Source organism: Notechis scutatus, chromosome 5, assembly GCF_049901735.1.
Source record: "Notechis scutatus isolate UNSWTSFEM ecotype Mainland chromosome 5, rNotScu1.2, whole genome shotgun sequence".
NCBI lineage: Eukaryota > Metazoa > Chordata > Lepidosauria > Squamata > Elapidae > Notechis > Notechis scutatus.
The window spans coordinates 62017616-62031283 of record NC_142013.1 but is presented as its reverse complement, the minus strand read 5'-3'; the positions used below and the strand labels follow the sequence as shown (position 1 = coordinate 62031283).

The following is a 13668-nucleotide window of genomic DNA, read 5'->3' as shown; positions in this document are numbered from 1 at the left end:
TTACAATAATCCATAAAAATACAGGTTGATTTGGTTTTGCTCTTTCTTAGCTTTTTAAAAATTTGTATTTTCAAATGTTTATCTCAGTAAAAACAAGAAAAAGAAGGAAACTGTATTATTAACCATAATTCTGGGATAAGATTTCTTCCTTCCTTTGAGGAAAAAAAATAAAGGTTCTACTGCACATGCCTTAAAAACTGAAGCTGTTGGAAATCTTCTACAAAGATGTGTTAACCATCCAGATTCTTAACTGTGGTGTCTTAATTAATAACAACGAACATTTCTTTCATTTTTAAAGTTGAAAACCCCAGAGCATTCTAACATATCACTTAGCTTTCATCTCTGCAAGTGATTACAACTCATTTTGCTAATTTGGAAACAATTTGTTATCAAGCATTGCCTTTCAAGAGATTGTTTTCAAAGTTCTTAGAAAAGCACAGGATGTAACCTAATTTGCTTGGCAGTTGTGTTCAGTGCACCACTTCCACCTGTCTCAGTTTCAGATCTCTTTCTGTAACAGACATTCTATACTAAAAGCCCACGGAATAGAAGCATGAGTGCAGTGAGCTACTTTGGTACACAGTGACCTCTTGCGGTATATGTATTGATTATTAAACATGAAGGCTTTAAAAAGAAAGGCTGGCTACAAAACAGATGTTTTCTGAAGCCCTGCATTAAAATTTCCATTTAGAGCATTTCTGAAAATTATATTCTTTTTCACCATTTTTGAAAAATGCAAAACCTTGCCTTAACTGTGATTGTGTAAGAAAACATAGCTATCACTAAATACTTTATAATCAGACAAATAAGGAGTGGTTATTCTTCTGTGATCATAAGTTGTATTTACATTTTGGGTTGGGGAGGAGAACCATAAGATGCATGCCATTTTATGAATTGTTCTATTAAACGAGCTGCTTGCTTCGTGAGGTCCCTGAAGCCATTTTATAAGGTCTCATCATCTGCTTTAAGATTGGAAACATGTAGAAACTGTAAAATCAGACACCCCCTCCACAAAATAATAAAGTAAAACACTATGGTTTGGAGATTTGGGAATGAAATAAATTATTGTTGTGCGAGCAAGAATCTGTATTTAGTTCAATCAGGGAAGATGAGAGAGGTATGCAGTAATATTGGTCTTTAGCATGGGCTGAAATTATCCAAAACCATATAAAACTCCTGTTTTAAATTTATTTTATATCTGTTGCTGATTTAAACATGGTACCTAGATCAAAGATTAGCCATTTTTTCTCTATGTACCATTCTTTACAATTTCTCCGTTTTTCTCTTTTGTTTCCCAACCTCTTTGCCTATGATCAACTTTTAAGAATTCAAAAGCTTGCTCATTATTGAATAACTTTTAATTAGATTAATAATACGGCTCTAACATGGCTTATGGCATCTGTCTTCTAGGCAATATGATTTTCAATGGCCACTGAAGCATGCAAGTTTATATCATGGCAAAAATTGTGTTCAGGATAAAAGGCAAAATTTAAAATTGGAACAAGGACAATTGTCTCAGTTTAGTTGGCAACTAGATGAAGGCAACATTATGAGACCAAAGCATGAAAACGATTGCTGGGGCACTAATTTACTTGGACTTCAGTAAGGCATTTGATAAAATAGACCAAAAACTACTACTAGATAAAGGAGAAAAATGTGGGCTACAGCATCACCACCAGATGGATTCGTAACTGGCTGACCAACTGCACTCAAGGTGTAGTCCTCAATGGAACTGCATCAACATGGAGGGAAGAATGAGTTCCCCAAGGCTCTGTTTTAGGCCCAGTACTCTTCAACATCTTCATCAGTGACTTGGACAAGGGGATAGATGGGGAACTCATCAAATTTGCAGATAACACCAAGCTGGCAGGAATAGCCAACACTCCAAAAGATAGGCTTAAGATACAGAAGGATCTTGACAGACTTGAACATTGGGTGCTATCTAACAAAATGAAATTCAATTGTGAAAAAAGTAAGGTTCTACATTTAGGCAAGAAAAATCAAATGCACAGGTACAGTATACGTGGTACCTTGCTCAATAGTAGTAACTATGTGAGAAATCTCAGAGTCCTAGTGGACAACCATTTAAATATGAGCCAGCAGTGTGCAGCAGCTGTCAAAAAAGCCAACACAGTTCTAGGCTGCATAAACAGAGGGATAGAATCAAGATCACGTGAAGTGTTAATACCACTTTATAATGCCTTGGTAAGGCCACACTTGGGATACTACATTCAGTGTTGGTCGCCATGATGTAAAAAAAATGTTGAGACTCTAGAAAGAGTGCAGAGAAGAGTAACAAAGATGATTAGGGGACTGGAGGCTAAAGCATATGAAGAACGGTTGCAGGAACTGGGTATGTCTAGTCTAACGTAAAGAAGGACTGTGATAGCAGTGCTTCAATATCTCAGGGGCTGCCACAAAGAAGGGGGGGATCAAGCTATTCTCCAAAGCATCTAAGGGTAGGACCAGAAGCAATGGGTGGAAACTAATCAAGGAGAGAACCAACTTAGAACTAAGGAGAAATTTTCCTGACAGTTAGAACAATTAATCAGTGGAACAACTTGCCTCTGGAAGTTGTGAATGCTCCAACACTGGAATTTTTTAGAAAAGATGTTGGATAGCCATTTGTCTGAAGTGGTGTAAGGTTTCCTGCCTAGGCAGGGGGTTGGACTAGAAGACCTCAAGATCCCTTCCAACTCTGTTATTCTATTCTATTTGTCCTGTAGTGTAAAAAGCTCACAGATTCAAAAGATTGAGGCCATCATACATTGGGAAATCTTATAGATTACATCTCATTGCAGTTTAAGAGTATTATCTTTTTTCTATGTTGGGTTTTGGTTGTTTGTATTAATGTTAGTTGTGAATACAAAAAATTAAAATATACAAATATACAGACTCAAAAAACAAAGATTCATACAGACAAACGTTACCATAATCTCTGTGGTAAAACTAATTAAACTTTCCTTTAATACATTTGACAGTGAGTTAAATATTTCCTAAATTATATTATGTGGCAGTTATTTCTTACTTCCTATGGGTTCTCTGTTATTTATGTTCTATCAAACATAATGTTCTGTTGTTAATATTTGTTGTTGGATTATACTTATTTATTTTTACCAATGAATTCCTTCTATTGATTGTGTAAAGTACGAGAGAGTCTAAGACTGACATTAACGATTCCTGTTTGTTATTGTATGTATTGTAATCTGTTTCATAAGTTTATTTTCCCCCTTTGATTCCCCTTTTCATTTTTTTTATGTTCTAGCCAATCATACCACTTATTCCAGGTCAAGTAAAATTCCGCCTTCTCTTTTCCTTTTAATTTTAGTGTGAGTTTTTCCATTTCTGCACATTCACAAATTTTTTGAATAATAAATTGTATTGGTGGTATATTAGGCGATTTCCAAAATTGAGCCAGTGAGATACGTGCCGCTGTTAGGATATGGATAATCAAATATTTTACTTTGGAGGGATAACCTTCCTTAATGATATCCAGAAGATACAATCTAGGTTCCCACTCCAATCCACCCTGGACAATTTCTTCTAACCAAGTTTTGATTCTAATACAAAAAATTTTGACCACTGGGCATGTCCACCGGAGATGGAAGTAGGTACCATGGTTCCCTTTGCATTTCCAACAATGTTAGTTGTGATTAAGCAAATACAATATATGTTTTAGCATCAATAAGGGAATTAAAAATTATAATTGTCTTATTACCTTAGCTCACTTTGATAGTTGGACTCTGGAAAAGCAAAAGGACAAATTTTAGAATATAGCAAACAAGTATGGCAACTTACTAGGAAAGCAAAATCTAATGTTTTCATAATGATCTCTGTTTAAAAAGATTGATTCAGCATCTAATGAAAATGTTTGGAAGCACAAGTATTCTTAATTATTCAAACAGACATAGTTGGGAGAGGTGGTTGTGGACGTATACTTTCACTGAAATGAAGCGAATTATCCTTGTGCAGGAACCGAGAACTTTCCATTCACAAATCATCTGGCACCAAAGTATACATTCTGTCTATTATTGACAAAACACCTACTCTCTAATGAAATTGCAAACATGAGTTGCAATCTGATTCACTTATACATGGAGTGCAGGGTTTGGTGGATACAGTACCCTACTATCTCTACTTCCTCCCATATTGCTGTAATCCAATCATCGCTGTAGATGCCAGGCTGTAGAACAAACTTACACTTGCACTTCAAGTCCACTCCTCATCTTTGGCTACCTGGAAGCTTACTCTTCCTTGCTGGAATGCCATAATGATGCCTTTAGTCAAATTAAGGAGGCACAAAACATGAAATTGTGTGAAGGGATAGATCCCTGAAAACCTCAAATTCAGCATTGCAGCAGGAGAACCTCTGTTTGAAATTAATACAATTGCCACATTGCGATATACCTAGTTCTTAAAGATCAGGGTTTTTTTCTTCAGGTGTTGCTGCTATCCCAGTGTAATATACTGACCACAACAGGAGTAGCCAGCCTCTGGGCTGTGGTCCAGTACCCGGCCATGTCCTGTTCAAAACTGGGCGGAGGAGAGATGGGGAAGCATGGGTGTGAAGCTCCACTCACGTGAGTGGTGGGCAAGCATGTGCGCCAAACCTCCACTTGTGTGAGTGGAGGGCCCTTTGTGTGCATGTACCGGTACTTGCCCACAAGTCGCATGAATGCAGCTTCACATGTGTGCTCGCCTATCTCTCCCACGTCTCAGTTTTGAATAGGCCACAGCCCAATAATGGGTCATGGCCTGGGGGTTGGGGACCCCGGACTAGAATCTGAACTAGGACTGAAAAGATTTGGTTTCCTTTCTATCTTCAATTATGGAATCTTGGTATATCTTAACTCAACCTATTTCACAGGGCTGTTACTTTACAGAAAAACTGAAGGAAACCATTTTATTCAGATTGCCTTGAACTGTTGGAATAATGGGCTTTATATCAAATAAACAAGCAAAGAAATAACAGATCTGAAGTAACTTATTCAAATTTATTGAAGGTTTGATGTGTAAACAATTACATGCATTTAAGTATATTATTTTGTGAATGCTAATTAACTTTTTTTCCCCTTACAAGTTATCCATAGCCTGATTTTATTTTGTCGAAAAATAAAAACAGAGAAACATTTTTTTTTTTCATATAAACAAAGCAGGGGATGTTTCTGGCATAAAATTAACAGATTTAGATTTGTCTACTTAAAATTAAAGTTTAAGATGCAAAGCCAGTTCCAAGGCCCACATACCTTTCCTTCTTTTGCAGCAACATATAATAAGGAGAATAATAAGGATCAGAAGGAGTAAAAGAGCAACTGACAACACAACAGCTAAAATTATAGTTCGGATTCGCCAATCTTCATTATCACATCCTACTAAATAAAAATTAAGCAATGTTAAACAGTACAATTAATTAGCATGAACATTTTAAAATGTTCCTAATTAATTTAATAGTTCTATGAAGTAATTTTAATTTATCTCAATTTTTAATTAGAAATATTCCTTAGTGGAGATTTTTGGAAATCCCAGATTATTCACCAATTTATTTTCTCTTTTCTCATTACTTTTATTTTTCTTATACTAGTTTTCCAATTATGATTTGTAGTGGAAAAGTTAATCATTACTAATTCCTAGTTTTGGACATCTCAAGAAATTGAACTGCATAATGTAACAAAGGTTAATGTAGCTGCACATGAGTGCACTTGGATTTGAGTATCCTGAAATACTTTGCCTAAAAAGCTTATTTGAAATCTTTTTATGCTTTTTACAGTGGTATTTTTTAATCATGAACAATAGGTTTTGTTTGAACCTTGGGCTTTTGCTTTTTTTTAGAGAGCATGGATTTTCATGTGAGCTAATTCAATTTTCTCTATTAAAAAAATCTGCTGCATCTATATTGTTTTCTGGGTTTAATTACTGTACATGATTTTTAGCATTTCATCTGTTTTGCTTGGGCTTGGCAAATCACCCAGAAAAAGTGTTGATAGCAGCCATATCAATTTGATAAATAAATACTGACAGCATGTGAATTTTCTGCATTGGAGCTGACATGTCTCCACTTCAACTTAATCATTAGAAAGACTGTATATTCTCCAGCCTTCAGTTTGGAGCAAAATTGGCTTGTTATTGAAGAATGATGTTCCTCCATAATTGAATGATGTTCCTCCATAATCAGTTAAGTATGTCATTCTTACACTTAATGGCATTTTGTTTTCTTGCATTCTGAGCTGCAGGATCCAGGGTGAATCAAAAAGTCAGTATGGCAGCTCCACAAAGCCCTGTCCTTTTTATATATGTGTCATGTATGTGGCATGTATGGAGCTTCAGTTATATTATTAGTCATCTTGATTTTCCTCTCTCTCTCTCTCTCTCTCTCTCTCTCTCTCACACACACACACACACACACACACACACTTGTCATTTCTGATTTGAGATGTGACATGCAAACTATTGTAAATTGAAGAATATGTATATACAAAACAATTTCTTACTCTCTGCAAAACTATTGTAAATAGTAATGATAAATGTAATGATAAATATTTATTTAATATTATACTAAATATTTAGCACACATGCCAATATGTGGGAGAAAAATAATATTCTACCTCTTCCTTATGGTTTTTGAAGAATGTATTAGACAGAGCAAACAAACTGAAACAGCTTGATGACTCTGGGAAGGAGACAAATAACAGAAACCAGATTGCTGCCTTTTCTCCCTGATGTGAAAAAGAAATCCTATATGGGTATGCATAGTTCAAATTTAAATTTAAATTTAAAACAGAAACGGCTGTGAAAGCCTGACACACAGATGAACCCAATACACAAGCCTGATGATGGCAGATGAGATTCTGCCGAAATGTCGCTACAACTTTAAAAGCACAACTATAATGACATGGGAAAATACCGAATACCATACATACATAACAGTGGTGGGATTCAATTTTTTTTACTACCAGTTCTGTGGGCGTGGATTGGTGGGCGTGGCAGGGGAAGGATACTGTAAAATCTCCAGTCAGAGGTGGTATTTGCCACTTCTCCAAACTACTCAAAATTTTGACTACCGGTTCTCCAGAACTGGTCAGAACCTGCTGAATACCACCTCTGCATAAAAGGCATTGCTTATGTTAGAGGATGCTACTATCAGTAGAAGAGGATGGGCTTTGAACTTTTTACAAATGTAGAATATAAAGAAACTGGGTCAGACCATAGTAAGATCACTGCATGTTGTTATCAACTAGCATGTTTGGGCTGTAAAGATCACTGTAGGATTTGCGTTGCTTTCTTTATAATTTCTATAACATTTCCGAGGATTGAGGACTGTTTGGCATTCTTTTGGCTAGGACACTAGTGATCACATGCCCTTAAAAGAGCCTTTGTTGCATCTATCTCCAAATATTTTGTTTCTTTATTTAAAGGGAACATGTTTCCAGCAATACACGTTACTCCAAAAGACAAATGGTTTTATTCCATGATGAAGAAACTTGGTATTTTAACCCCATAATTAAAAGACAAAATGTAAGTAAAGTTAGTCCTCAAGTCACAACCACAATTGAGCCCAAAATTTCTGTTGCTGAGCAAGACAGTTGTTAAGTGAATCTACCCCATTTTACAGCCTTTCTTGCCCCACTTGTTATATGAATCACCACAGTTGTTAAATTAATCTGGCTTCCTCATTGACTTTACTTGACAGAAGGTCACCAAAAAATGATCAAGGGGCCATTGCAACCATCCTAAATATGAACCAGTTGCCAAGCATCCAAATTTTGATCATGTGACCATAGGGATGCTGCAATGTATAAGTATGAAAAAGGGTCATTAGTCACTTTTTTCAGTGCCATTGTAACTTCAAACAGTCATTAAATGAACGGTTGAAAGTCAAGGACTAACTTTACAGATGTCCTTGACTAAAACAATGGTATAGTAAATGGTGATCACATGACTCCAGGACAGTGCAACAATCATAAATACATGCCAGTTGCCAAATGCTCGAATTTGGATCATGTGACCATGGGGACACTGCAACAGTTATGAGTGTGAAAACTGGTCATAATTCATTTTTTTCAGTGCGGTTGTAACTTTGAATGGTCACTAAATAAATGATTGTAAGCCAAGGACTATCTGTAAAGCAATCCATTGGACTGGTCTTTTTACTCTAAATAACCCAACTCTCAACTAATTGTGAAAAGCACTTAAAAACATGAGTTTTAGATAATGTTTGTCATGTTATATCATTCAAGGAACATCTGAGGAAAATTGGCCATATTATACAGAAATAGTTGCTGCCATTCAGTGACTATACAAACATTGCCAGGATTATCTGTCATTTGCTAGGATTATATGCTTCACTGTATTCTTCATGCCTGTCATCTCATCACTTGTCTTCTGTCAGATTCCTTTCCTGTTGCCTTCAATTTTTCCAAGCAATGTGGTTTCTTTTCAGGACCCTTGCCCTTCCATTACATGTCCAAACTTTAGCTCCATTATTAGTGTTTTCATTGAACACTTTTCATTTAATAACTGTCTACTACTTTTCATGAAAACATTTCCTCATGACTGAGATAAAATGAGTTAGTTATATTTCCAGAGAGAATAGTGGAAGAATCTTTTTCATATCTTATTCAAAAGATGCCCTTACACTGTGGTCAAAAATGAAGATGGAGGCTGCCATGGGCAAGCCCAATAAAATAGAGTTATCTCTTCCTTTATCCTTTTTGCATGGTGGTATTTTACCACACTGACCAAACCTCTTTTTATTATATGTTGCCAAAATAGTAATAAGAGCATCTATAATAATATCTTTATTAAACTAGTCCCCTCCAAATGCTAGATAAAAATTCCTATCATCCACAGTTGTTTTTATCATAATTGGAGATGATGAGAACTATAGTCTCACAAATTTGGGAGGCAACAGAGTGAAGAAGACAACTCCAGGGTTAATTTCACAGTTTACACAGACAAATTGATGCATATCTGATGAGGCTCATAATCCATGAACCTGACAGAACTGGGTAAACCAAATGCTATACCTTTTATGGGTACATATTAAGAGTGCATTAAAATTTTTAACAAACACAAACTGCACTGATAAGGTATTCATTTTCTTGGTGAAGCTTCATACATAGTCACAATCATTGTTGCAGACTGAGATTTAGAGAATGCATCCATGTCAGCTAAACAAGTCACAGGGCTATTGGCCAATGGGGTCAGAGTTAAGATGCTCTCTTCATTGTATAAGCCATTTGAAACATACATGGAATAAATTAATAAATGATTATTTTCTATCCAGGAAATGTGTGGAGGAGGAGATCACCCAAGGGCTCACAGATTATTTCAATTGTTTGGTTGTTTTTCATTATGAAGTTAGTATTTTTGGTATCTTTGAACTGTCTGGGTAAAAATTTTCTTCATCTTTACATTTTATGGCCTCAAATTTAAATTAGTATTTTCAAAAATATTGATGCATTTTAAAGCCAAATTTAAAAAAAAACATTTTTTAAAATGAAGTTTAATTTAAATTCAGCATTGGAAAAGGTACCTATAGAAGGACTGGATTTTATTTTCTGGTGTGTTAAGATAAAGATGCATTTTCTATATTAACATAATTATAATTATTGAAGGGGTTTTTTTTGTCATAAAGATGCATCCTTCCAGCCTATAGAAGTAAATAAGGACTTTTAAGGCACTTTAAAATAATTACCTATTAAATGTATTAGGTCTTATTAAGACAAGATAAAAGCATAGTTTATTTGGGGGGAATAAGTGAGGCTTTCCTATTTGAAATGCCTTTTCAATCTTTATGGATAGACAACTTGAAATCCAAAATGGATTTTCAGGGTCCCTTATGAACTAGCCACATACTGTACATTCTCTCTAGTTGATTAGTGACTTATGACCATAACCAAGCCTTGCATTTATGGTTGTAAATCATAATGGTTGTAAAATGAGTCATCATGAGACCAATCTGATTTTATGACCTTTTTTTTCAGTGGTCATGATATTAATGTGGCAAACACAGCAGTTATAAAGCAAATCCATTGTTTGGTTTGGCCTGATTTTTGCCAGAAACTGGAAGTGAATACCAATTTCTGGCATAAATCACAGCCATGTGAAATCATAACCTCAACACCAGGCCATAAAGTAGTTTTTTGGGGCGGGAAAGGTCCTTCATAACATAAAAGAGTTGGTAAGTGACCAGTCATAACTTAAGTTCTATCTATGTTTTTCTCCACACTGCTTCTTCATTCCCAGCAGCATAACAATCACCTCCTCACCTAGCAGCATATCAGTCCTTTGTTTTGCCCTCATATATTTTTGAACAGCAAATAATGCACAGTACATACACAGATTAAAAAGAGAATATAAGTTACAGATATGTGCTTCCATCCACAAGCCCTTCTATAGTAACAAGTCTCAGTTTTCCTAAGCTTCATGGCCTTTTGTTCGCATAGATATAAAATTATATTATATATATTAACCTGGAAATAAGGAGAAATTAACCTGGAAATAAGGAGAAACTTTGTGACAGTGAGAACAATCAACCAATGGAACAGCTTGCCCTGGGAAGTTGTGGGAGCGCCATCACTTGAGACTTTCAAGAAGAGATTGGACTGCCATCTATCAGAAATGGTGTAGGGTCTCCTGCTTGGGTGGGGGGTTGGACTAGATGACCTACAAGGTCCCTTCCAACTCTGATTATCTGTTAAATCTGTTAAATTCTGTGAATGGAATGTTATATCCATGTGAGTCAGTGTAGTTCACAGAAGTTTCTGCCATCTCCCCCTCAGTAAACTGTTGCAGTTAAAGATGGCAAAAAATCTTCCGTTTTTACAAAAGAAAATACATAAAAAATAGGGAAAAATCTAAATTAAAACAATCAATGAACCATTTTTGCAGTAAGTCTATTCTTTTTAAAAGACCAAGCTAAACAAATCATCATGGAAAGACATACTTACTTTGTACGGAAAGAAATGCATATCTATTGTCATTATTGTTCTGGAGGCTACATTTGATTTGTCCAGAATCTGTCAGCTGAACATCATGGATCATCAGCTCTGAAGTAAACCTGCTACCACTTATGTTAGAACCTTTCTGAGTATATCGCTTATCTGTTACAATAGTTTCTCCATCACTCAACACAGATAGCTTAGGATTTCCATTGAAAAGCCATATCAAAATTTTCCACCCATCTGACACTGTGCAGCTAAATCGGGCCATTGAACCTACAACAACTGTTAAATTTTGAGGACCTTCTACGATGGCATAGCCAAAGCCAGGATCTGTAAAGCAAACAAACAGGAATTAAAATACACCAACACCAATATCATTAAAAGTATCTTCTGCTTATATTGCTAGACTTGAACAAGAAGATAGGACTTTATAACAGTTATAGGATCAAGTTATAATATCTAAAGTGTGTGTGAAAACTGAATATACCGGTAGTTACAGTTCTATTTGAACAAAGAAGATGAAAGAGGTATTGACTTGGTAATACAATGATAATATAGACTGAAGATAGCTGATGTACATGAAATGTGAAAGATTTTCTTGTCCATGTTAGTAATAAAAACAAGCAATTATTTCACGTTACCAATTTGCCCTGTGCTTCAGGATAATAAAAATCTGGCAGTATGATTAACTAAGGCTGAACATTTACAGGGCAAAGTACATATCACATGGAAATATGTCCCATCGTGACCTGTTGTCACTGTCATTAAAAAAGGCAAAGTTGCTTGGATTTGAAAACCCTGGTGTTATTTCTTTTTACTCTCTCTCACACACACACAAAAACACTCACAAACTCATATGGTTTGGGAACAGTTTACTTTTAGGGAAATTATTGGCAAAAGTTTACTTCAAAGCATACCGTCTTATCTGGCAAGGTTTTCGTATCATGGTTGCATTTTGATGACTGCTCCCAGGATATTCGGTTTCCTCCTTCATATTCTTAGTTTATTAAAGAGGAGATTGGATGCTCCCTATCCCTTTTCTTATTTGGTCCCATTTACAAGTGCAGTGAGCTTGACCTACCCTTAAACAAGCTACAATTATCTCTGAATACTCACCAGCCCTAGCCCTAACCCTAATCCAATAATAATAATATTCCTTCCATAACAGATAAAACAGTTCTGTTTATTGTTATTTAAAGGAGTATATTCTCCTTTAAATAACAATGATATACCATTTAGACCGGTGACATGGGCACTCTCACAGTCCACCCTACCTCACTTCCTTGTCAAGTGTACAATTCTAGGATCCTGGTTGTGTCCCATCCAAATACTCTGTTGAAGGTGCTTATTAACAGTGTCCTGTAAAGGCAATATGGTGAATTAAGATTGGGGACATGGCACTCTCATAGCCTCCCATCACTTCACAGCTTGTCATCACTTCCCTGTCAAGTGTACAATTCTGGCATCGCCTAGAGGTGTCCCATCCAAATACTCTATTTGGGAAAACTGGTTTACAGTGTCCTGTAAAGACAATGTGGTGGATTAAGACTGGGACAAGGGCACTCTCACAGGGGTGGGATCTGACCGGTGTAACTACCGGTTCGGTGATTTTATGTTTTGCGCACATGTATATCATCATCAGCTAGCTGCCTGGACAGCTGAGCAGCGCCGCGCACAGGTGCGCAACAGTTGAAAAGGTACTTTTTTCCTGCTTTTTCAACCGCAGCTGTGTCGCGCAAAGCAACTGCAGTTGAAAAAGCAGGAAATAAAGAGCCCGGGCGTGTGGGTGGGCCAAAAGAGCAGCAGACATAGAACCGGTTCTATAGATGCTCTCTGTTTGCTGCTCTTCAGAGCAACCGGTTCTACAGAGGTGGACAAAACCGGTAGAATCCCACCCCTGCACTCTCACTGCCCAGTCTACCTCACAGTGTTGTTGTAGGAAAAGGCAGGATATAGCCAATCTTAATAAACAAACAAATAAATTCTACCACCACCTAACACCCACAAAAGAGGCCAGAGATATGTGGTTTTGTAGATCTTCAATTGCACAGAATTTACAGTTCCAAGCATCCCCTCCCAGTCTTGGTAGGAAAAGAAGCTTGGATCAGCAACACTCCCACCCACCATCCTCGGCTTCTGGGTAGCATTGGCCAAACAGGGGACTCCCAATTTTGAAGGAAAAATTCTCAAGCTCTAGTTTTTCCTCTGCAATTCAGTTCTGCTAGTCATCAGCATTAGATACAGTGCTTCTGAATGTGGAGGCTCCATTTAGCAAGGCAGAATAGATGCTTGGGGTGGTGGGGGGGAATCATACAGCACAAGAGGATGGGGGGAAGTGTCTCCCTGTTTTGGGCAGAATTGACTACCTAGAACCGTGATGGCAAACCTGTGGCACGCAGAGCCATTTGTGTGGGCACGCAAGCCCCAGCCAAACTTACCTGCGCTGTGCACGCGCGTGCCTCCCAGCTGATTTTCAGCCTGTTTGGGGCCTTTTTGCCCTCCTGGAGGCTCGAGGGAAGCCTCTGCAGCCTTGGAAGGCCAAAAAACGGGCCTTCCAGAAATACCGGAAGTGCTGAAACGAGCCTCCCGAGGCTCCCGAGGCTTCCCTTGAGCCTCTGGGAGGGCGAAAATGGGCCCAAATGGGCCAAAAATTAGCTGGGAAGCGTGCACATGCGCAGTGCAGGTCAGGGGGGTTTGTTGCGCATGCATGTGCAGGGGGGGCGGG

General features: G+C 37.2%; 2 protein-coding genes across 2 annotated transcripts in view; both read right to left on the bottom strand.

Annotated features, from left to right (window-relative positions):
- Window positions 1–13668, bottom strand: part of LOC113424465 (cilia- and flagella-associated protein 47) — an 851958-nt gene that overhangs the window by 415605 nt on the left and 422685 nt on the right. The window lies entirely within an intron of this gene.
- IGSF5 (immunoglobulin superfamily member 5) overlaps window positions 1–13668 on the bottom strand; it is a 31866-nt gene that overhangs the window by 9941 nt on the left and 8257 nt on the right. The window contains 5 exon segments of the mRNA XM_087966889.1: window positions 3719–3743; window positions 5247–5372; window positions 9075–9305; window positions 9308–9384; window positions 10946–11273. Of these exon segments, the coding sequence (XP_087823015.1) occupies window positions 3719–3743; window positions 5247–5372; window positions 9075–9305; window positions 9308–9384; window positions 10946–11273 (787 nt within the window).